General features: G+C 34.8%; 1 protein-coding gene, 1 long non-coding RNA gene and 2 pseudogenes across 2 annotated transcripts; 3 read left to right on the plus strand and 1 right to left on the minus strand.

Moving 5' to 3' along the window:
• Positions 1–2,490: 2,490 nt before the first annotated feature.
• LOC143597691 (10 kDa late embryogenesis abundant protein-like) lies at positions 2,491–3,133 on the plus strand. The gene is made up of 2 exons (XM_077076119.1): positions 2,491–2,638; positions 3,009–3,133. Exons 1-2 carry the CDS (start codon positions 2,491–2,493, stop codon positions 3,131–3,133), a joined length of 273 nt encoding a protein of 90 aa, XP_076932234.1.
• Positions 3,134–10,271: 7,138 nt separating this feature from the next.
• LOC143597692 (putative protein phosphatase 2C 53) lies at positions 10,272–11,868 on the plus strand (annotated as a pseudogene).
• Positions 11,869–16,802: 4,934 nt separating this feature from the next.
• LOC143597694 (transcription factor MYB77 pseudogene) lies at positions 16,803–17,531 on the plus strand (annotated as a pseudogene).
• A 3,038-nt stretch (positions 17,532–20,569) lies between these two features.
• LOC143597693 (uncharacterized) lies at positions 20,570–20,925 on the minus strand. The gene is made up of 2 exons (XR_013146976.1): positions 20,838–20,925; positions 20,570–20,757 (listed from the first exon to the last, which is right to left on the minus strand). It is a non-coding gene; the product is annotated as an uncharacterized LOC143597693 (long non-coding RNA).
• Positions 20,926–24,790: the final 3,865 nt, after the last annotated feature.

Genomic DNA, 24,790 nt, shown 5'->3' on the forward strand with positions numbered 1-24,790 from the left:
GTCCCGATAAATTACACTTCTGTAAGTCAATTTCTTTGTTTCCTTTGTTTCCTCCCCTCACAAAGACATTGACCATATTTCATAAATAATTCATAAAGCCTAGGTTGTGCCAAATCTCCTCCTCATTGTTTTTTTTCCCAAAATTACATTGCCATAGCCAAATACACCATCAATGGTCTAACGAATCCTCATTCCTTTTCGTTAATGAACCTCTCATGATCAATTCCCATGACCTCGCAACTTTATTCCCCTAACTTGTGGATAATCATTGAACTTTCTATCAAGTTACTGCCTCACCATACAAAACCATCCAAAAAGAAATACATTAGCCGTGGTGAATTGGGTCATGATGAAAAGGGCTAGACTAGTAGTCCTTGTCTTAATCACAAATAATTAGAGTAAGGGACCCCTTGGGGGGGGGGGGGGGGGCTTGTGGGGGTAACCCTAGGACTAAGCGTGTTGTATGGGGCTCAATTTAGAAACACTTGGTTTTTATCTTGTCCCACGACTCACTCACCCTTATTATGTAGAGGTGGGACCTCTTGCTTCTACCATAGTAGATTTAAACCATCAAGAGAGTCAGGCCAAAAGCAACTCCAAAAATGTTGCGCCTAAATAAGAAATCTAGGGTTAAGACCCGAGAGATCAAACATTGCCTGCCTCAACTAAGATTTTATCTTATCAATTAAAATACTACATGTTTGGCCACTAGAACGGTTTAATGGTTGTTTCGGTCATATCATGCATAGGGCCAATGTCAAAAGAAGATCTCATCGAAGTCGATGATTGGCCCAATCGGCAAAGGATATGGGCCTATCCACGATGTGAATGATGGACCAAGACTAATTTAGAAAATTACCGTTATCATAAATAATAATGATAATAGACTGGGGGACTTGATGAGGTTCTTCCATAATTAGGCCTCCAAGATAAGAAAAAGGGCGGCCCGATAAGAGCCCAGTCAAAGGGTCCATCAAGAGAAGATTATCAACAAACTAAACATATATGAGTTTGAAATCTAAAAGAAGCAAAATATGATATTAAACTATAAAGCCCATGTTTAATGGAAGGTGGAGTCAAGGACAACCATGCAACCCCCCCCCCCCCCCCCCCCCCCAGACCAACTACGCTGGATAAAAGGCCGAAAGTTGAAGACTCAAAGGAGAAGAGAAGAAACTATAAGGCAATACCCAATAGGGATAAGTCCAAATATCTTTCATGGAGGAGCATCTAGTTAAGGATGAACAGAAAAACTTGTAATTCATATACCATTAGGTCCATTACTCTAAACATGAATATATTAGGCCATTCTTATTAGAGCATAATCGAATCATCATTGTCTATGAAACAATTTTAACTCGGGTTCCAACAATTCACATGTCCATTCTACCTAAACTAGATATTGGATCACATTGTTCTTCATATATGGAATATGTTGACATGAATATAGGAAAGTGTTGGGATATCCAAGGGTTATAAGACACGTTTATGTTGGTTTGATACTCGATAATGTTGCAAAACTAGTTACGCTAATTTTTGGAAGAAAAGGAAAAAAGTTTAAATGAAAATAGCTAAATGATTGTCTACCCCATCTATAATGGCCAATTCTAGTGAAAACTGCTAAAGGTGGGCAAAAGAAACGATTAATAAAATCAAACTGAAACCGAACCGATTTGGAACCGTTTTGTAGTTCTCTCCACGAAACTCCACGAAACTGGTTCCTAACTGGTTAACCGAATCAAAATCGGCCAAAACCAGTCAAAAACGGCCAACATCGACCAAGAACTGGTCGAAAACCAATGTAACCCAGGCAAAAAACCAATTTCAACCCGAACTAAAACAAATCATAAACCGATTTAATTTTACTTTTGTTAGCCAAGCCGTTCGGTTTCAACCCTAACCGGTTTAGGGTTTAACGGTTTCTACACCTCTAAAGAGACAGCAAGGCATCAACGTATCCTCCTGGAACAAATCACTGTGCGTTTTGAGTCGCTTACCGGACAACCGTGCTATATATTTATAAATTTATTTATAAGTGATGTCCGCGCTTTTATATTCATACAACAGTTTTCTTTAACAACTGATTTGTTAATGTTAAAAGACTTACAAGATAAATTCCGATAAGTTGTGTATATTAAAAATCCACCGAAATGTTTTCATCGTTTCTTTATCTTCTGCCAATACCACCTCTTATGGTCGGATAAAAAGAAAAGGTAAACTGTCACGCTATTAATGCAATATCTGAGATAGTTACAATCTAATAGCTTAAGGTGATGACACGTGTGTCCAGATAGCCACTTCGTCTCCCCTGCCACCACGTCATCATATTACGTGTGTCCAGATGACACGTGCTATTTTCCTCTCTCCAGCAATGCATACTTATGTACTACATATACACTCACTAAGTTAGCACCCTCAGTTCGATCATAACACCGTGTTGTGTCATAAATAATCTGTAACCGATATCTTGAAAGAGTGAGCTTGACTAAAATGGCATCACAACAAGCAAGCAAGAAGTCGGAGCAAATCTCCGAACAAGAGAAAAAGGAGCTTGACAAACGAGCAGCTCAAGGGGAAACCGTCGTTCCTGGTGGTACTCGTGGCAAAACCCTCGAGGCCCAGGAACGCCTCGCTGAAGGTAATATTATAGATAACACAAAACAGTTATATTTATAATGTTAACAACGGGATTTTAGCAGAAATAATAAATGTGTTATTGTTGAAATTTTATTGGAGAGTTAGCAACAGTATTCCAATAGAAGGCTATGTTGGTATTTTATTACAGTCCTCTTGCAAAATGAGAGCTATTTTTTTTATTTTTTATTTTATTATTATTATTTTTATTTTTTTGAGTGTGTTAATAATTCGTCTCATTTGTTGAAATTTATGTTCTAGGAAATTATTTGTCAGAATACGAGCAATACGAATTATTTTATGGTGGTGTTATTTTTTTTAGTAGTTTAATTATTCTTGAAATTAAGTAAGTATATATTATGTTTGTGGTGAAGGACGAAGCAAGGGAGGACAGACAAGGAAAGACCAGCTGGGAACAGAAGGGTACAAGGAGATGGGGCAAAAGGGTGGTCGGAGCACCGGTACTGGTCAACAGGATGAGGAGGAGGAGGAAGGTTGATGAACGATGCTCGATGATGCATGTGCGTGCTTGTACGACTAGGTTCTTTATGTTTCCCGGTGTTTCAGATATATGTATGTTGTGTTTGTAATGTAGTTTAGGTGGTGTTTGATGTACTTTTGATGGTAGTTTGGGCTTTTGGCCATCTTGTTTCCTATATGCATGTAGTAGTACTAGTAGGCTGTAACTTGCATGTGTTAATATAATAAAACTAGCTAGTTCCTGTATTGTCTTTCCTCCGTGTGATGATCTCGGATGAAATATCGATACGCAATCATCCTAGATAGTAGATAATCAGCCGGAACATAAATGTATACAAAGCAACATTACATAAATATACAATGCAACGTTATTTATAAAAAATATACCAAGCAACGTTACGAAGTTACATTCAAAGCCCGGCTTTGAGCAGGGCCTGGTTGTCGACCTCCCATAAGCCAAAATTTTCTTTTTAGCTTTCGGCCCTAAATACTAATAATTCACATTGAATATTTTCAAAATATAATATATATATTCTTAATTTTTGATATTTAAACTAATTTATTTTACTATTATAAGGTCAAACTTTTTTTTAGCTTTCGGCTTTAAAATTTTTTACAATTATAGGAGAGATGGCCCTGGTCACACATCCGATCCGGATTTAGGAAGATAATAAGGCTCCCTTAACTATAGCAAGGCGCCTTAAAACAATCGACCGGATTTAAGAACTTGTTATCTTAACAATCGACCGTGATCCGGATTTAGGAAGAAAATAAGGCTCCCTTAACTATAGCAAGGCTCCTTAAAACAATCGACCGGATTTAAGAACTTGTTATCTTAACAATCGACCGGATTTAAGAACTGGAGGTCGCCTTAACAATTGACCCAATTATCGGATTTCGAATGGATTTAACGATTCATTGCCCAAGGTGGATCAAGGCAGTGAATTCGCTCATTGTGAATCCGTTATGCATCCATCATAGGCAATATAAAAATCAAAAATCAAAATCCGTTATGCATCATCATAAGAAATATAAAAATTAAAATATTTTGTTATACGAAATATTATAATGTGCTAAATAAAAAAATTGGATGGATCTAGACAAGAATATTCTTATAACTGTGTTGTTGTAAGATATCAGCAAGGCTACTATGTTTTTGAGCCCGTGTATTAAACATGATTAGTTAAATAATAATAATAAATAATAAATAATGTATTTTTATTAAAAAAATAACAAAATTACAGGTAAAAAGAAAATAAATAATATATATTACAAATAATAATAAGAAGTCTATAATCTTAAATTTAGAAATTAGAATGAGATGAATCATTACAAGTTTATAACAATATACATTTAACAATATACATTTGTTAAAATTGTTTTGGTTCATTATCTATGGATAACTATAATGAATAAGATGAGAGATTAGAAAATTAGAATAGAAATTAGAACTCATTTGTTAAAATTGTTTTGTCCAATGGCCTATGGATATGTAGGATAAATAAGATGAGAAATTAGAGAATTATAAAGAAAATTATAACCCTTTTTCCAAAATTATTTTGACTCATAACCCACGTATAGATATGATAAATAAGATGAAAGATTAGAAAGGAAATTATAACCTATTTAACAAAATGGTTTTGTCCATAACCCATAAATAGATAGAATGAATGAGAAGAGAGATTATACCAAAAATGAATATGGGATTGACACATAATCCTCATTATTTTCTTTTATTAGTAAAGTTAGATTATATTAGATTATATTATAACCTGTTTGTCAAAATTATTTTAACTCATAACCCATGGATAGATATGATAAATGAGATGAAAGATTAGAAAGGAAATTATAACCCATTTAGCAAAATGTTTTTGCCCATAACCCATGGATAGAATGAATGAGAAGAGAGATTAGATCAAAAATGAATATGAGATTGACTCATCCTCATTATTTTCTTTTATCTAATAAAGTTAGATATATATCAGCAAGACACAATTACGTTGTTAATCCCTGACGTTTACCTAAAACAATAAGTTTGTGTACTAAGGTTTAAAAGTCGTATATATAGGTACTAAGGTTTTCAATTTTGTAGCAAAGTTAAATACTAACTTTAACTTCCATCAAATGTAAACAGATAGTGCAAAAAAACTCAGGGCATTATTGTCATTATACATTTTCACTAAAATGTTTGGCTTATTTGTAATTGGAATATTTTAGAATTTCACGTTCTAATTAGTATTACTAGTGATTTATCTATGTGCTGCGCGGCAAATTTAGCTAGTAAAACTCAGATGTTACGAGTAAACTTGAATTCAGGTTGTATTAACTATGTTCATTACTGTACCGCAAGTAAACCTAAAAAAATTAGTGGCGTTCGTATAACGCATTATTTTTAAAATTACCATATTTAAGACAATATATATTTTGTTGGTAAAGTCGGGCGTTGTGTTGCGGCGACGAGTTGACGCGTATTCGGTGGGTATTGGTTATGTTCGTAAAGGTAGCTTTAATAAAACCCAAAGTATGGATTTGTAGAATTGACATATAAAATATTAACATGCAAAACAAAAAACAAATTGAAAATAAACAATCTCAACTTTTGTTTATTGGCCGATAATAATCCCAACTTTAAAAATCACTACCAGTGGTCCCAATTTTCAACTATTTTTGTCTCAATGGACCTCCGTTAAAAAAACATTTAACGCCGTTAAGTTTTTTTTCCAAGTTTCAAACCGATGTTTTATGGCTTTTGATCGAAAGAACGATACTAGTCGATCGATGTAAAACTTATCTCGAAACGGTAATCTAAGCGACGAAACAATGTTTTAATTCGGGTGCTTGAATTTCCAATTAACAAAAATCAAGTCATTTGAATCATCGTTTCGAGATAAGTTTTGCATTGTTCGAATCGTATCGTTCATCTAATCAAAAGCCCTAAAAAATCGGTTTGAAACTTATGAAAAAACTTAACGACGTTAAGTGTTTTCTAACGGAGATCCATTGAGACAAAAATAATTGAAAATTGGGACCGCTGATAGTTATTTTTAAAGTTGGGATTATTATTGGCCAATACACAAAAGTTGAGATTATTTATTTCCAATTTGCCTAAAAAAATTAAACTATTTAAAACAATGTTTATTTAGTCGGTAAAAATCATATGTTGTTAAAACCCGAGCGTTGAGCCTGGGTATTGGTAAACCTGAGCGTTTCGTCGTCGACACAAATTCTGTTAACTTTTAACAGAAGTTAAAGTCAGTACCTAACATTGTTACAAAATTGAAATCTTAGTATCCATACTTGTAACTTTTAAAGCTTAGTACTTAATCTTGTTACTTTTGAGAAACGTCATGAACTAGCTGCGTAATTGTGTCGATTAGCACTATATAAATAATTATAGAAATGTAATCATGAATGCATGATAGAAACCAATTTTGAACCAGTACCAGAGAAGTCAGGAAATAAAAAACAGATATGACAAGTTGTTCAAATATCTAGGATCTTTTCAGTCGTAACCCACGCCGGATTTTGATTGGGTTTCTATTAAAAACAACGAATAGGCCCAAACTCATGGCCGGCGTTTGTATCAAATTGAGTACGACCAAACTCACGGGTTTAATTTGTTCAAAATTGAATATGAATTTGAAGCTGTACTATTCTCCTATCACACATTACTCCTTCAACACGATCAAAGAATATAAACCACAAAACTCTAGTACAAAGAAATTGGCATCAATAGAGAATAATTTAGTGGTAAGAGTTTTGCCAACATAATCCTCATATATGTGTCCCCATTATCTATATATATATTTCTTATTAATATTCCTTTTTTGTTTTCATCATAAAAAGTTATAAAGAAAAGTTCTAAATTACGGTTGTCTATTTGAAAATTTACTTTAGAAACTAATTAATCCAACGAAAAATATATAAAAGAAGGATAATCAACCTGACACTTAATATAATATAACATGATAAATCAAAGGTGCGTCACATATATATTAATCTGTGCAACAGATAAAAGTTATTAATGCATGCAGTATATCTTTTTTTTATTTTTTATTTTTTTATTTTAAAGCTTTCCTCCTACTATTTACATTATACCACCATTGCCAGGAATTGAACCCTGGACCTCTCACCCAAAGGCCAAAGCCTTTACCATCCCACCAAAGTGGATATGGCGTATGCAGTATATCTGCTATAGTCTATAAAGTATGCAAGTGCATATATATATATATATATATATACCGGCTTAAACCTTTTGGACATGTAAACATCGAATAAGATAAAACGTTAACCAACAAAAAAAAATATGCATCATATGCGTGCGCTAGATTACTTGAAATCTATATACTATATATTGAAAAAAAAGTGCTAAGAAAACAGAGAAACGTCAAGGGGGGCTTTGCCATGGAGAGGAGGGAAAGCGATTCTAATTTTGGTTTGCCGCAAAGAAGAAAATGGGTGAAGTGAGAGTTGCGTAGAGGATAGAGAGGGCTCATCAGGTTGCGGGAGAGCGGGAGCCCAACTATGGAGGTTGTGGGAGGGAAAAAGCTGCGAATCCCCAACTCTGGAGGTTGTGGAAGGGAAAATGCTACGAATCCCCAACTCTAGAGGTTGTAGGAGGAAGAAGGCTATGAGATAAGCGCAGACCTTTTTAAATAACACTACTTATACTGGTGTAAAAAACCAAATATCCAAAGTAGAGTTCTCAGTGAGAAACATATGAAAGTATGCAACCAAAGTTATTTTCTCGTTGATTATTCGCAAATAAATACAATAAACTTAACTAGAATCAAAAGCGGGCTTAATAGATTAGGAAGAGCATTACCTATACAGTTTTATCTAAAAATAACTAAAAACAATCAAACATTCAAATGCATCAATGGTTTGGAGGGATATCGATATTGTTACTAATATGCTTCTACAAGATGGGTAATCTAGAGTGGAGACCAGTATTGGGTAAGAAATTGTCAAAACCTGGTTTTCAATAGCAGTTTGGATAAGGCATTGGCAAGTTGGTCATCGACTGATATATGATTGACTCGTATCGTGTCATCTTGGATTTTTTTCTCATACAAAGTTAAAATCTAGTGGAAGGTGCTCATACAAGGGAAAAAAATCAGAGTTGGTCAAGTACTACATGCAGCGACGGATTTCAATGCTAAGGCATGGGGTCAGCGGTCTCTTGTAAAATTGTCAAAACTTGGTTTTCAATAGCAGTTTGGATAAGGCATCTGCAAGTTGGTCATCGAATGATATAAGATTAAAGTTGAATCAGTTGATTCGACCCTTTCTGATACCAAGTGTAGGTCCTCTAACGTCGGATCCGACAACGAACGGGTTTTCTCCTTGATAAGCGATCGAGACTAGTGCGGTGAAATCAAACGATCGAACGAAAACAAATAAAGATAATATAAATGAGCTATTTCGTTATCGGATAAAAGATTTATAATATTAAACGGACCGATCCCACCCAAGGTGAACTCCCTTTAGGTGGGTGAAGACACCATACAAACGAACACTTACATATGATAACAAGCCCTATTTATAGCCAAATAAGAACATTCTTGAAAATCTCCTCCTCGTTGAAGTTAAACACGAAAATGAGATAAAAGATACTTTCATTACAACGTAAATAAATAAGATAATACAAAAGACTATGTTTACAAAATAGAGCCTAACAATTCTCCACAATTCCATTATTTAATAAAAAAAATAATTGAAAAAGAAATAAATATATAATTGGCTGAGAGGAGAATGAGGAGGTAATGACCATACTGACCACCGTCAACATCACCAGGTCATGCGCAACCCTTTTATGGGGAAGAGGGGGGGGGGGGTTGTTCTAGAATGACCCCTTATGTGAGGGGTGTCATGTTGGTTGCAGTCTTCCACATCAGACCAGTGGACACCTCCACTGGTGTATATTGGTTAGCCTGACGTCTTTATGACGAAGAGATTGCTATGGCTTCATCTTCACCCAAGGATGTGGTCCCACACTTCTTTCACATTCACAAAGTTACAATTAATACATTAATATAACTTTAATAAAATGTATGAATAGTTTATACTAATAAATGATTGTGCATGTTTGTTTGACATTTTAAAATGCAATTTGATATAAGGTACATGATAAAAGGGTAGTAGCAACGGGTAGCTATTTGGAGGCAACCGAAATGCTGGATGCAAAAGGATAATTGGACCAAGATAAACGAATCTTGGAAGCATATCAATTGTGCTGGGCTGTAGAAATTGTCAACGCCATTGTTTGACCAAGCTGTGGTCGATTTGGATGATTTACGACGAAATTATTCAACAAATGAGCACATCATTGACCAAAACTCCTAACTATCCGCCACACACATAACTCCCATCCAGTAACGCATCCAAATATTTTATGGTATAATTTACTTTAATGCAGGAATTATATATGTTTTATTTAATTTAAAAAACAAAAAGAGGGAAAGTGCAAAACAAAAGTAGAGGACGAGGTTTATTACTTTTAAGTTATGTTTAAAGGTATTTGACCATTGACAAGATCTGGTCTTTTTTGTACTTAATTATTTCAACATTTAATAACTTTTCATGCAAATCCCATGCATGCTTTCACTTGTTGTTTCCCCACCAAATGTTCAGCGCGTCGCATGCACCGCGCAATCTTCTCCAGCTATTTAATAAAACCCTAAAACATTATTGTTAACGTACATCTAAAGCGCGTGAATAGAAATGGCAAATCTTGCCGTTAACTAATACTATTGAAACCGTTACGGTCGATAAACTTGGCTTTATATGACTCCGTCCTTTGTGTGTATATAAATACGAAGAAAGCGAACATCAAAAATATTGAATTAAGTTAACATTTGGCTTTCTATTTTTCATCGAAGACAAGTGAGTAGAGGTAAAGGTAACATTTGTCGTTAAAAAAAAACAGTCTGTAACATGTCCAGCGCCCTTGCGATAACGAACTCTCCGGTGTTCTTATCATCGCCGATGTTTCGTGAACCGATTATATCTCCATCGGTTTCTCTCCATCACACAACTTCAACTCCGTCATCCCCGCAGACTTCTTCCCTTCAGAAGCATACGATTGCCAGTTGTGATACGGATACGTCGACATCTGTGTTGCTGAAGAGAAAGAGGCCGGCAAAGATTCAGATTCCATTTGAACCGTTGAGTTTTGTGGATGAGGTTGTTAAGCCGGAGGATGACGTGGCAGAGATCGATGAGGAAGGTGAGGCGTATTCTGTGTATTGTAAAAGAGGTAAAAGAAGATTCATGGAGGATAGATACTCCGCCATTGTTGATCTCCAAGGAGATTCAAAGCAGGTATCATAACATGATAAATGATTTCATAATAATTGTATTTTCTCCATATTTATAAATATAAAGCGTATAAAAACCACTCAAGTTTTTTAATAAAGTTTATATCGAAATATAGAAAAAAATTAAACATAGACTACATATTTAGAGATTTTTAAAAGTTAATACTAGAAGTAATAAGAAAAATAATTAAATTATATGTTAAATAACTTATTGTTAAATTAAAGTGAAAAAAAAAACAATCAATGAATTATAATTCAAGAACAGTACTCCATCCACAAGTGGAATTTGGGTGAAACTAAAACACTTTCAAAGGCTAGATATAAAACGTTAAAGGCCACCTACAAATCAAAAATATACAAGTACATAATTACAAATGAATTTAATCAATCATTTATGTTAATTATGGTATTATACTTGCAACAAATAATGTTTGATATCTTCTAATAGCATTTAGTTACATGATTACAGGCCTTCTTCGGAGTTTTTGATGGCCATGGAGGAGCAAAGGCTGCAGAATTCTCAGCAAAGAATCTGCATAGAAATATAGTATCCAAAGTAGCGAACAAATGTGAAGATGAAATTGCAGAGGCTGTTAAGGAGGGATATTTGGCTACAGATTCAGAGTTTCTAAAAGAAGATGTCAATGGTGGTGCTTGTGTGTAACCGCATTGATTCGTAAAGGCAAACTTATAGTCTCTAATGTAGGCGACTGTCGCGCTGTTATGAGCCGAGGTGGAGTGGCAGAAGAACTCACTCTTGATCACAAACCTTCAAGGAATGATGAACAAGATAGAATTCAAAGCATGGTAATTAAAAACTGAGAATTTAAATACTTTTATTCTTAAATCATAAATGAAATGCTCATGTATATGTTGTCAATTTGTAATTTGTAGGGTGGATATGTTGATTGTCGCAATGGTGTTTGGAGGATACAAGGTTCGCTAGCGGTATCAAGGGGAATAGGAGACAAGCATCTCAAAAAATGGGTGATTGCCGAACCAGAAACAAGAGTAATTGACATCAAACGGGAATGCGAGTTCATGATCCTTGCTTCTGATGGGATATGGGATAAGGTAATTGTTTTGATAACAATTTCTTAACTTAAAAAAGCATGAAAATTGACTGTTTAAAAAAATTGTATATATGATAACTAGTTTTAAAACAGACATTACTCCTTTGACTCGTTAAGAGGTAATAACAACTTGAATGGGTTGCTAATATGATGATGCGTCTTTTACAGGTGAATAACCAAGAAGCGATCGACATTGTTAGACCATTTTGTGTGGGAATCAAGAAACCTGATCCAATTTCCGCTTGTAAAAAGCTCGTTAGCTTATCAGCAACAAAGGGTTCTTATGATGACATGAGTGTCATGGTCATCAGACTGCCTTATTTCATTTCATGAACATACTAAATTAGTTTAATCTAATTTTTGAGAAGCAACATCAATTGCACTACTCATAGTTATTTGTTGTTGTTCTTATCTCAATTAAGTTAATTATATCTTTATTTTACTTGTGTCACTCTTTAAAAATGTGTAGTGGATATATGTTGGAGTCACCAGATTGTACAAGTATCAAAAACTATATAACATACAAAAAAAAATGTTTACTAGATTGTAGTCACCAGAAGGCAAGGACTGGATCCATGTAACGAAGTAAAAATTTGAACATCATATTATCTCTATCTCTATCTCTACTCTATATATAATGTATAACTCAAGGACAAATTAAGATACTTAGATTTAAGGGATTTACAAATATTATAACACATGGTACAACATACCAAGCATAATGAAGAAGGACAATATAGTCTTTAAAGCATATAAATATCACGTGCAGTAAATTTAGTTACAATTTTGATCCCTTAACTTTAATCATATTTTGTAAATATAAACAATACTTACAACTTTAACCCTAATTTTTTATTTATATATTCTTTTTATTTTCATTTTTAACCCAACTTCCCCCCACTATTTTTAAACGTCATAACTTTTTCATACGTTAATATTTTTTTAAAGGGAAATTGGTTTTTATTGGTCCAAACTAATTCATTTTTGTCGGCGCTGGTCCCAACTTTCATTTTGGCTGGCAACGTTCCCGACTTTCACATACGTTTCTTCCACCAGTCCGCGACTAACGGAATACTAACTCCGTTATGTTTTTGCTGATGTGCCCATCTGAGTTGTCAAAAAAACGTTACGTGGCACCCACCGTGGCAACCATCTGATTTGTCAAAGACCGGAGAATCAAAAACCCCTACCAGACTCCATGACCTCCCACCCATCGTCGCCATCAAACTCAAACCCACCAACGCGTCAAACCCCCAATTGGGGATTTTCATATCAACATCGCTAACCATCCTCCAAGATCTGAACTCTTCACCACCAATGCGTCAACCCCCCCAATTTATCATATATGAATCGGGTTCCTGAATAAGAACACGGGGGTGGGTCGCCGGAAAATGGGACAAGGCGATTGGATACAAACTGAGATGAATATCGAATATGGGGGAGATGGCTCGAGCAGATTCAAAACTCCGCAAGCATGATAGTGGTGATGCACAAAGATGATGGTGGCCGACCGCCCGGCCGGAGATGGTGAATGTGACAGTGGCCGATGCGGCGTGACAATGACCGGAAATGGTGAACGTGACGGTGGCTGATGCGGCGTTGGGCGATGGTGGTGGGGGTGGTGGGAGTGGCGATGGGAGAGGTGGGTTTGAGTTTGATGGCGGCGATGGGTGGGAGGTCATGGAGTCTTGTAGGGGTTTTTGATTCTCCGGTCTTTGACAACTCAGATGGTTGCCACGGTGGCTGCCACGTAACGTTTTTTTGACAACTTAGATGGAAACATCAGCAAAAACATAACGGAGTTAGTACTCCGTTAGTCGAGGACTGGTGGAAGAAACATATGTGAAAGTTGGGACCGTTGCCAGCCAAAATGAAAGTTGAGACCAGCGCCGACATAAATGAAATAGTTGGGACCAATAAAAACCAATTTTCCTTTTTTAAAAGACATTGCACCATAAAAACGAGCATTTTATTATCTTTAAATTGAGTATGATATTGCCATAGTTTTTTCAGTTAAAAAACAACATTTACGTAGAGATATGTGTGGTCCGGTTTTGATGGCTTTTAAATTAAACCGTGAGCTAGACCGTTACTAACGTTTTTTTGTCTTCGAAGCAGAAAATCAACCCTTTGAAAATTGAAAATTGGCTGGCCAAAAGTTAAAGAAAAAAATTAACCGTGATATCAAACCAGTTAACTGTTTGAACGGTTTCACGGTTTCAGACGAGATGATACTAGATCTCGTTTCCCGTTGAATCGCGCGGACACCGGCCTAGTAATATTGAATTGAACAGATAAATATATCCCATTAATTGACTCAGCAATGTTATTTTTCTCCCTGTTTAGGGGGTCATGAAGAATAAAAAAAATGTAGCAAACAAGTGAGACTTCCATTAGAGACTATGTCAAAAACTGTGCAGCTGCTACTAAATCCAAAAGCAGCCGTTCTTGATTAGTTTTATATAAAAAAAGACCATTTTTGGGTCATAGGTGCGTAGGTGGGCGCATGTTTGGGTCAATCCTGATTTGTGGGCGCATTTTGAGCTCAATATCACTACATGGAGTCTTTCAAATTTTGGTTTATGTTTTTTTCTATTTTTTGTACAATTGTTAGTTTAAAAAGAAATTTTCAACATCTTAGTTATAGTGATTTTCCCTTTTATGAAACACCAAGTCAACTAGATGGTGCATGCCCCGGCACCCCGCCATGCTAAAATAATGCATTTAACTTTTCAGTTTTCACATGCTTTTGACTCACTTTGTAGGCATCACTTTTTCTTGGTAGAGAGTGACATAGTTAAATAGAAAATTATTTTTTTATTTAACATATATATACGTTAAATACATGATGTTAAATAGAAATGACAATGGCCGGAAAGAAAATTTTATCTTATTCAAACTATGAAATAAATTAAAAAAATAATATATTCTTGAGTTTTGATACCAAACCATTTGGTATTTCGTTAAAAGCTGCATACAAATAAGCCAAGTATTATTTATGTTTCTACGATGGTATAACTAGACACCCAATGATTAAGGGGAAAAAAAGGATGACTTAAAAAAGTAAACATATAACATTATAATTAAAATAAATAAAAAATATTTTTAATTTAATATTTTAGACGTATATATAATTCTTCTAACATAAATTAAAAGAAACATAACAAATACCGAGCATATAAAAAAACGTTATAATAATGGTTAAGTTATCTCTCTTCTCGACCAATGCTTGTCTATAGAACCTCATAAGTCATAACCATAAAGGAGTTTGCATTCGTACTTTTGAAGACACGAAGTTAGTTCTGTTTTTTTTATTTGTTCATAAAAAAAAGGTTGACGAGCCTTTCATTATCTTGAGCTGAAAGAAATTGATCAACGGTGCATATTCGTTCAATCTTTCTCACATTAAAAACGATGAGAGAAATGAACTGATCATCCAATTCCAATAACAAATATGGTTTAGGGTGTCATAATTCATTATAGCTACGTGAAAAGTATTAATAATATGATGAAAAATAATCGCATTAGCAGTCTAATGAAACAATTCGTGTGTACGAGAAAGATAAACATGCATACACCATAAGAAACCTGTTACAATGCTCCATTAATTGTGATAGTCAAGCCATCATGAATCACCGTGGATCTAGTAGGTATATAAAAATGCGTGTATAATCTATATAATGTGTCTAATGTATGAGGAAGATAAGTCTTGCTAAAAGGCAGAAGCTGAGAGGAGCGAACTACTTTAAAAAGGTTGAGAAAAAGGAGCGCGATTGTAATATGATTTTTGTATTATTTTACAAGAAATAGACTGGGCTTAAACGTAATGAAACAAGTACCACTAATAGACGTGAGCCCAGTAGACTTATGTCTGTTGCATTATCCTCATTGCTTGATGGATATTGCTAAACGAATTTTTTTTTTATGTAACATGAGATCGAAAAAGAAAGCCGAAATGTTTCAAACGTTTTCTTATAGATTGTCTTGCAATTAATTAGAGTTTTAGACATCCTCTTCAACCAGTTTATTTGCTGTATGATAATATTAAATAAAGATACAAAATTTTAAAAATCAACTTCACGTGTATATTTGATTTCACCGAAATTAAATACAATTTTCAGAAGGTGTACATAGTTTATGTCACCACTCATCAATACAAAAGCTTAATAATATTTCTAGAGTACATTGATGGTACTTGCGTCCACTTCAATGTGGTGTCAACAAAACGTACAATTATACATGCATCATGTACAACACAGCCAACAAACAGCTGCAAAAATAGAGTGGTCAACTCCTAGTACATATAAAACCAGTATGTCGTATTGATGATTCTAGAAAGGCCGTTACAACTTGTGTAATCAGTTGCAACTAACTTAAGGTAGGATTTGGATGCTCTCCCGAATCTCAGACTTTTGGTTTATATCACCAACCGCCTTTACATTGCACATGTTCACACAGTCAAATTCAAAACAAATGTTGCCTAATGGATAACATTAAAAACTGTCTATTGTTATGTTGTTATGTTTCTGGTCTCATTTATAAAACAATTTCGTTCAAGTAAAACGCAGACCTACATAAAAAAAATTTTGTGTCATGTATGTCATCAAAATCCGAACGACACTCAATAGTTCTTGACATCGGCAAGATTTGCCTACTTGAATGGTCTATCTAGCCTTGCTAAATTGATGGCATGTTAAAAAAATAAGGAAACATCTTCTGTTACGTTAAGTGTACCATTTAGTGAGATTATTATAATTAGTTATCAGTCACAACAACAAGTGTTGAGGGACGTTCTTTCTAAATTAAAGTACATGAAGTCCGATTATGTAAGCGCGTTGATGATGAAAATTTGAACGGTATTAATACTTTTTATGTCTAAAAACTGTTGCTTAATAATATTTGTCTAGATAATGTAATAGCTCAACATGTAACAAATATTGCAAGGATATCATATTTTTATCATGATCTTTGGACGAATTGCTCTCAACAAAAATTTTAATAAAAAATATGAAAACTAAATCATATAAAAAAATGAAATTTGATTTACTTTGTTTTTTTCATATTTATTTAACATAAATAACTGTTGAAAGAGGTAGTACCTGACCAAGTGATGTTGTTATGGAATCAATGTTAGTTTCGGATAAATTATTAATGAATAAAACAGAACAGACGCACGAGCAGTTTAAGGTCATGCCAACAACTCCCCCTTCTCAAAACGGTTAAACCTAACCTCCCTCTTCCTCTTCATAAACCCCCTCAACTGTTTCATTAACATACATACATCAATATTCAATCTATGGCAGCAGAAACCAATAACAATATTGCTTGCAAGATCAAAGGTTCATGGAGCCCACAAGAGGACACCACACTCCTAAAGATGGTGGAACAACATGGACCAAGAAACTGGTCCCTTATTAGTTCCCGAATCCCGGGTCGGTCCGGGAAGTCGTGTCGGCTGCGGTGGTGTAATCAGCTCAGCCCAGACGTCGAGCATAGACCGTTTACTCGAGAAGAGGATGATGTCATTGTCCGAGCACATGCTGTCCATGGTAACAAGTGGTCCGCTATTTCGAGGCTTTTACCCGGTCGGACTGATAACGCGATTAAGAATCACTGGAATTCTACCCTTCGGCAACGTGGAGTCGCCAAATATAGAAATCTGATCACTGAAAAAAGTGAACCTATAGGAAAAAAGTCATGGGTCTGTCACGGGTCAGACCTCAATGGTTTGAAAAGAGGGTCCAGAGAGGAGACGAGTGAATCAACTCGGTCGGACCCTGGGTTGAAGCGTCAGTGCAGTGGACCTGAGACTGTGCTTACGCTTTTACCGCCAGGGGAGGTGAAAGCGGTTGAGGAAATAACAGAAAAGAAGGGTGGTGATGACGTGGAGGGAAGATCGACGGTGGAGATTGAGAACACGCATTTGGTGACGGTTATGAAGCGTATGATAGCAGAAGAGGTTAGGATCTACATCAACGAATTGAGGGCCAAAGAGTCTCAAAAGTGTGAGCAAATCCAAAGTTAACGTGGACAGTAGAGGAAAGTATGTGCAACGTGATTATTATTTATTTGGAAGTTGTATCCGGATTTTAATATATTAAGGCATTCTTCATTTCACCTTCACTTTAAAGTGATAGAATCATAGTACATTTTCATTTTGAGTTTTTATTATGACTTGCATCTAGTCTGTCCATCAGATTGATATACCCTTTATATTCATAAACGAAATATTTATAAAAAAAAAAAACTATAAAACAAGCTAGTCAAAACAAACTTACACATCATTTTGGGTCCTTATGGCGATTTAAAATGGCATGATGAGTTGTTTTGGACGAGAATGGCTAAACCGAAACACCTAACGGGTCAAAATTGCATCTCGCCTCTCCTGATTAGAATTATGCAAGCGGTACTTGTAAAGCCGTTCAACTCTCTTGATTAGCGGAAACAGAATGGCATTGTCGCTTGCGTTCTTGTTGTGTTTGTTAGCCACAGACAAAAGTTCTTGAAGGTATGAGTTTGATCAGATTTCTAGCTATTAAAGAATATACTAAACATAGCTCATGCACGTCAATTTCCTACTTTGCCTCCACTCATCGGGATGGCTATCCCACTTCCGCTAATATTTTGCAATACCTAGAGGTGAGGACTGAGGACAGTGCCCACGTAGTACCATCAGCACCAGGCTACATCAACCTCGCTTTGCTTGGTCTTTCTGGCTTTCTTTCATACCGTTTGGCCTTATTCACTAATTAGGCCTGTCAATTGACCCGGATGCTTAATTTTGGGTTGATTTGGACTCCACATATATATACATGAGCTATTGAGCTGTTTTGGGTTAAGTTGTGTTCTCAAAGAGTTAGTATAGGCATAACTAAAGTTGGTGAAAAAATTTCAACCGGTCAGGATGGGATGTAAAAAGACATTCAATCGGGCAGGATGAGCTAAACCCTAAAAATCAACTGATTCGATGGTTAAAAGCTTAAACACAACCCACGAACTCAGGGAGTTGAAAGCCAATCGTTTTTTGTTTCTTCAAATCGCTGATTCTAGATTACTATCAACTTGTTTTCGTATTTTACTTACATTTTACACTATTAGCATCAAACTATAAGAATCTTATTTACAAAATAATTGAGAAAATTTTAAATTAATTTGTGATAATTTGCATTTTGTATCCTTATGCATGCTTCTAAACGACCAACATAAATTCAGGAAACAAGAACATACTATTCTGGACACTTGATTTCTTTAAAAATAAAACAATCTAGACTCGGTTTTTTGTTGCTTGGGAGTTATTAGGTATCAAAAAGTCGGTTATATTTTAGAACTTTCAATGTATCTTTACTAGGGGTGTGCACATTTAGGTCCGGCCCCAAAAAAACCAAATAACCGGCCCGAAAAAACCCAAACCCGGACCGACCCTACACTTCCTTGTTTTATTTCGGTCCTTATATTTGGAGATAATCGGTCTCAGGTCGGTCTCAGGTTTAACAATGGAGAACCGATTAGAACCGAATCCTACATAAACCTAAACAAACCTGATAAAGCCTTCATTTCTAGTTCTGTTATTTGATCTTCCATGGTTGCATGTGAAAGTGAAGAAAACTGTATTAGTGTTTTCAAAGTTTGAGGTTAGCAAGTTACAATTTTTGTTATACAAAATACAAATTATTAAATCCTTCAGTATTGGGTTTTAAATCTTTTGATCTGAAAAAGTAATTTATATTATATTCTTTTGACAAATGACTGATTAATATAAAAAGGAAAATGTGAAATGTAAAAAGATAAACTCATTGACCATCCATCTTCTTCATTTTCTTTTCCTCACAACATATATGACATATATCAACGATGATTACCCGAATGAGTTTTGGCATACCAATTTTTGCTCATTTCATTTCATTTTTTAACGTCTCTACTACAACAATTTAAGAGGCTGAAATGTCTCTACGACTCTATCTAGTTGTTTCTTTTGGCCGGAATCTTTTTCCGATTAGTTAAACTCGGTACCGGTACAACCCGAAAACCGATTTACCAGAACCGGGACCGAAATAAACCGAATGGGGCATTGGAGGTCTGGTAGTCGGTCTCAGTTTTACCAGATTTTCGGTTCTCGGGTCGGTTTTATGTCAGGTCGGTCCGGTTAATACAAAATGAACAGCCCTAATCTTTACCGATTATAGTAACGAAATGGGTCAAGAGTGTACTATTGTTTCAAAAGTAGAAAGCTACCATGTTCCAAATGAAGCACAAAGATACTTGCATATCATAAAATCAAGTTAGGTTAATAGATTTTACAAGTTTGAAAGCTAGAATCTGCAAATGCTAGGTTGTGTGGATAATTATTTTCTTTGCTTAAACATCATATCTTAGGATTTTGCATTCAAACTTTAATACTTAAATAGATGTCTTATTATTTTGCTAACCAAAACTGAAATAACCAATCTTAAATCAGCCGGTCCTGAACCAAATCTATTCTAACCAACCAGTTTCGTCAGGTCAACCAAAATATGTCTTGTGTATTGAAATGCGTTAGTAATATTGAGAATCCAAATAATTGTATTACAATCATTACATATCAAAAAACCATAGCAAATAACAGATAGCCTAGTGTTCTTAGGATATTAAGAATCCTAAAGCAGAGTGTCTACGAGCTGAACACTCTAAAGCAAATTCGCTACAAGCATGCATACAATTAGCTCAAGTAGAAGTAAACAGTAAAGGGCTTATAAACCAAAACCGGTCACAAACTTGCCACAAAACAATTTTCCAACCAAATTGGCGAAACTAGTTCTAGTTTCAAACTAAGTTAATGGTTTGATATCGGTTTGAAAACTCCTACATTCAAGCCAAACCGGAACAGATTAAAAAGCAACTTGAAACAGAACCGAACCTATCCAATCCGTTTCCAATTCAAACAGCAATTCACGACTCAATATCGGTTATTATCGAGTCTGGGTTCTAATCAAACAGAGCATACAATTCAAATTCTGCCACAAAACTAAACATTGGATTCACAAACCAACAACCCACAAATGAGCAAGAAATTAAAAACTAAAACGATTAACCAAAACCATCAGATTCAAACTAAACTCATAATCATAAAAGTCACAAACTCGATCCAACAACACGAAACAAAAACTGATAATAAAACAAGTACCAAATTATTATTCCCAACAAACAGATTACTTAGATCTCTGTCTCATCTTTCGGCGCTTCCTCTTCAATCTCCTCATTCTCTTCTTCTTCCACTGTAAAATTTCACAAATCGACCAATTTCAGACGCATATACGTTAAGATCTATAACCAATTCATACAAAAGGACACTTACCTTGGCTCTCATGGTGATCGGGAAGCGTAAGCTGTGGTTTTTCTGGATAGGTTATGAAACCCTAGCCGACGGTTTGGTTGCGAAGAGGCTGTGATGGATGTGGTGAAGGCTATTTAGCGAACCCTAAAGCTTGATGGGCTGACAGATCCGACTTTTAGCCCAAATATATGTTATATTTTTAAAGACCAAGACTGTAAAGCAAGAAAAACGTAGCCCATAATACACGAGATCGAAAGCCCGAAGACTCAAGCCTGAAGTTCCATTAGAGAGGACGGAGCACTCATATAGTCATATGGATAGCGTGGTTTCTAAATCACATGGCTTCATTCCATAACAAATGTTTCACGTAAAATTGGTTCTTTTTTAAACGTTATTCTACCTTTGGAGAATTAAAAAAAAAAGGGCACTTGTGGGTAGGTGTTGTTAGTGATTTTGTGATTTCTGGGTACTTAAGGGTAGAAATTATGTGGGAGTGTAGGATTGGTTGGCGTATGAATAGTACCCATGAGTGCTCATTCCCCCCTTACGGAGAGTCTTTGTACATAAGACGAGTGGATATTGTTTCAATTTTCGAACATGAGGATTTAAGCTTCTGGTTGTGCTATATTCTTCGATATCATTTTCTCATGTTGATTCATTTTATTTTGATATTTGTGGGTTATAGTAGGGGTGTTCAAAATACCCGAACCCGATTAACCCGACCCGAACCCTAATAAGCTTATTAGGGTCGGGTTAAACATGGTCACAAAATATTAATCGGGTTATTCGGGTTGACCCGAATAATCCAAATTGTTAATAGGGTCGGGTTTTGGGTTCATTTTTGGAAAATAATCGGGTTTCGGGTTAACCCGAATAACCCGATTAGTGGTGTTTGTTTTCATTTAAGTATGTTCGTTTATGTTTGTTTGTGTTCATTTACGCATGTACATATATGTTCATTTACGTTCGTTTATGTTCATGAACTGTTCATTTAGATTTTAAATGAATGAATATAAACGAACATGAACATGTTCATTTTTTAAATGAACGAACATGAACACAAATATTTGTTCGATTAAGTGTTCGTGTTCGTTTAAAGTTAAATGAACGAAGACAAACATGCCCTTGTACGTGATCGTTTGTAAGGGTGTTCACGGTCCGGTTTTAATCGTTTTTAGGACAAACCGTGTCACACCCCGACCAAAGGCGGCGGAACATGCCGAGGTGTAACGATTGTCCATAAGCACATGACACTAATTAAAGTGACAGTATTTAATAAACTCATTTCATTTCACAACATCAAAAATGTCCCATAATAATTATTCATAAAATAACCATAAACAAGATATCACAAAATATGGCAAATTTAATATTGTTCATTTTTACTAATATCCTAAGGTTTTTGATGTCGTTTTCTTCACAATCATAAATCAACCAAGATACAAACCTTCAACATTTCATAAAATAAAGTTTGTCAACACAAAGGTTGGTGAGCAATTCATAAGTTTAATCATATTAGTATATAATAATGATAGCCACAAAACTTGCATACGAAACGATAAATAAAAGTGGTAATTTGGATAAATAGATATCGCTAAACACATTAGCGACACCTAGCTATAAAGGGATGCCAAATAGTCTAGGATTTTATAGTTATCGTTAATTGCATTACGTTAACGACACCTTGCTATAAGAGGATGCCAAATAGTCTAGGATTTTATAGTTCCACCAGCCAAAAGCGATAAACACATAGGCATATAAGCATAGAACACCAAATCGAGCAATTATTTAGGTAAAGTATACAACTACGTTTGTGGTTTAAGATTCAAATATAAAACATTTTGTTGAATAAGTATGAAATGTCACCCCCAAAATAAAAGATGGAAAATGGGGTATGAAGTACTCACATTCAAGTAGTAAACTTGAAAGATGATAATTTTGAGATTTGTCGGTACGACGAGTTTAACGCACAATGCCTAAAAAGAAAAGAAGTCTTGAATTTAGAAAGGTTGTCTTGAAGGTCTTTAAACAAAATAAATGTTGAGAAATGTAAATAATTAAAGTTCAAGGTTTAAAATGTAACTATTTAAGAATTTATAAACCCTTTAAAAATGTAAGTTTGCTCGAAACCGGGTTAAAGTATCTAACCTTAATATTTACTCAACCTATGTTAAGTAATAAGGTGGGTAAAATGCAAGAATGCAAATCCCTTTGGAATAAAGATACTAAAACGGTTTTTTTTTTATCGAGTGTTCGGGTTGTCGGTTCGGGTCTTGATAATTGGTCAAACCCAAAGTCACCTTTCCAAAATATTGAATGTTATGAGATAACTTAATAAAATTTAATAAGACTTAACCAAGTATGTAGTTCCATTGTTTTAGAACTAACAACGCACGTTAAGCGAGTGTTCGGTTTTGTCGGTCCAAATTTGTTATGAGATCAAGTTGGATCCAACATTTCCAAGTACTTAAGAAAATATTTAAAAATCAATTTGTAACTATTTTTAAAGAAATATACAAGTCTTGATGGCTGGAAAAAAAACACTTGTGTGACTTAAGCGAGTAAGAATCGGTTTGGTTCGGTTTCCATCTCACAACAAGTTCATAGATGGTTTCCACATGTCCAAACACTAAGGAACTTGTATAATAATGTACAAATAAAAATACTTTAAGTTTTACAACAAAAAGTTAACAATAAAGTCTTTAAACAAAAGTTCGGTTTTCGGTTCGAATCGTGTTTCGGGTTAAGACCGAGGTAAGATTCTGCAAACCCATAACCATAGAATTTGTAAAAATGATTTTAGAAACTTAGATCTAACAATAAGTATGTTTAAACAATTATTTAACAAAACTAGTAACAAAGTTCGGTTTAAGGTTTAGAGCTATTTACGGTTAAATTGAAGCATAGACTCTTAAAAACCCATAACCATGGAACTTGTAAACATGACCAACAAACTAAAATAAGCAAGATTAATATGTATGAACAAGTTATATAGATGTATATATATCAAGGACACGAAGTCCTCCATGAAGCCTTGCCTTATGAGGTCCGAAACCTCACCGACCGGAATCGGAGAAGTAACTACCAAAGGTAAACAAGAGGTGTATATTATATATATGTTGCATAACCATAAACAAGTATTAATAAGGCTACATAAACTAATTAAGATGAAAGACTAAAAACCTTCAAGAACACTTAAGAAGATAACCTTGAATCTTTGATGTTTGAGAGAGTTTTTTTTTTGGAGTTGTAGCAAGGGAAAATGAAGAGGAATGGTGGTGTATATATAGGGTAATGTTGGTGGTCAAATATGGGTGTGAGACACAAGAGTTTTCATGCAAAATGGATCAAGACAAAAACACAAAACAACAAAAAATAAAAATAAATACATAATAAATAAATATAAAAATAGGATGTTTTCAAGACCCAACAAGTATGAAACAATATTGTAACATAAATCCATCATTTTGATTATAACATATGCTTCGGTTTACAAATCGGGTCGGTTTACATAATAAACAAATACAAAAACGAATACAAACAAGACCCGAAATTGACGAATGTCACAAACCGTGAGCCAAACGTTAATAAAAAACAAAAACTGAACCGTTAAGATAGAAAACCGAACCAAAATGAACCGTTACTAACCGTTTGGTTTCACGGTTTGGGTATATATATAAAAAATGTACGAAACAAATTATATTGGTTACAAAAATTCCTTTATTGCATACCATCATGCTACAAAGGATCTGCTCAAGTTTTGAGGTGTTGTCTAAGGTGAACATGTGTAAGGTTCTTAAAAATTAACAATAATCAATGAGATCTACTGATAATAAATATGCAACAAATCGGCTTCAATCTTAATTTGAAATGAAATAACAAATAGAATTGGAAATTTTAATACCATAAACACACCTCATTATAGTAGTACAGTTTAAGCAAGTTAATAGTCATAGCCAAAGCCAAGTTTTACT

The sequence above is a fragment of the Bidens hawaiensis genome, unplaced genomic scaffold, assembly GCF_021521415.1.
Source record: "Bidens hawaiensis isolate Kalapana, Puna unplaced genomic scaffold, B.hawaiensis_p1.1 tig00048862_1, whole genome shotgun sequence".
Lineage (NCBI taxonomy): Eukaryota > Viridiplantae > Streptophyta > Magnoliopsida > Asterales > Asteraceae > Bidens > Bidens hawaiensis.

What these genes read in the sequence shown, in the direction of transcription:
- LOC143597691 (XM_077076119.1), top strand. Translation starts at nt 2,491, where the DNA reads ATGGCATCACAACAAGCAAGCAAGAAGTCGGAGCAAATCTCCGAACAA. An exon ending in CCAGGAACGCCTCGCTGAAG is followed by an intron (nt 2,639 to 3,008) that starts GTAATATTATAG and finishes TTTGTGGTGAAG; the next exon opens with GACGAAGCAAGGGAGGACAG.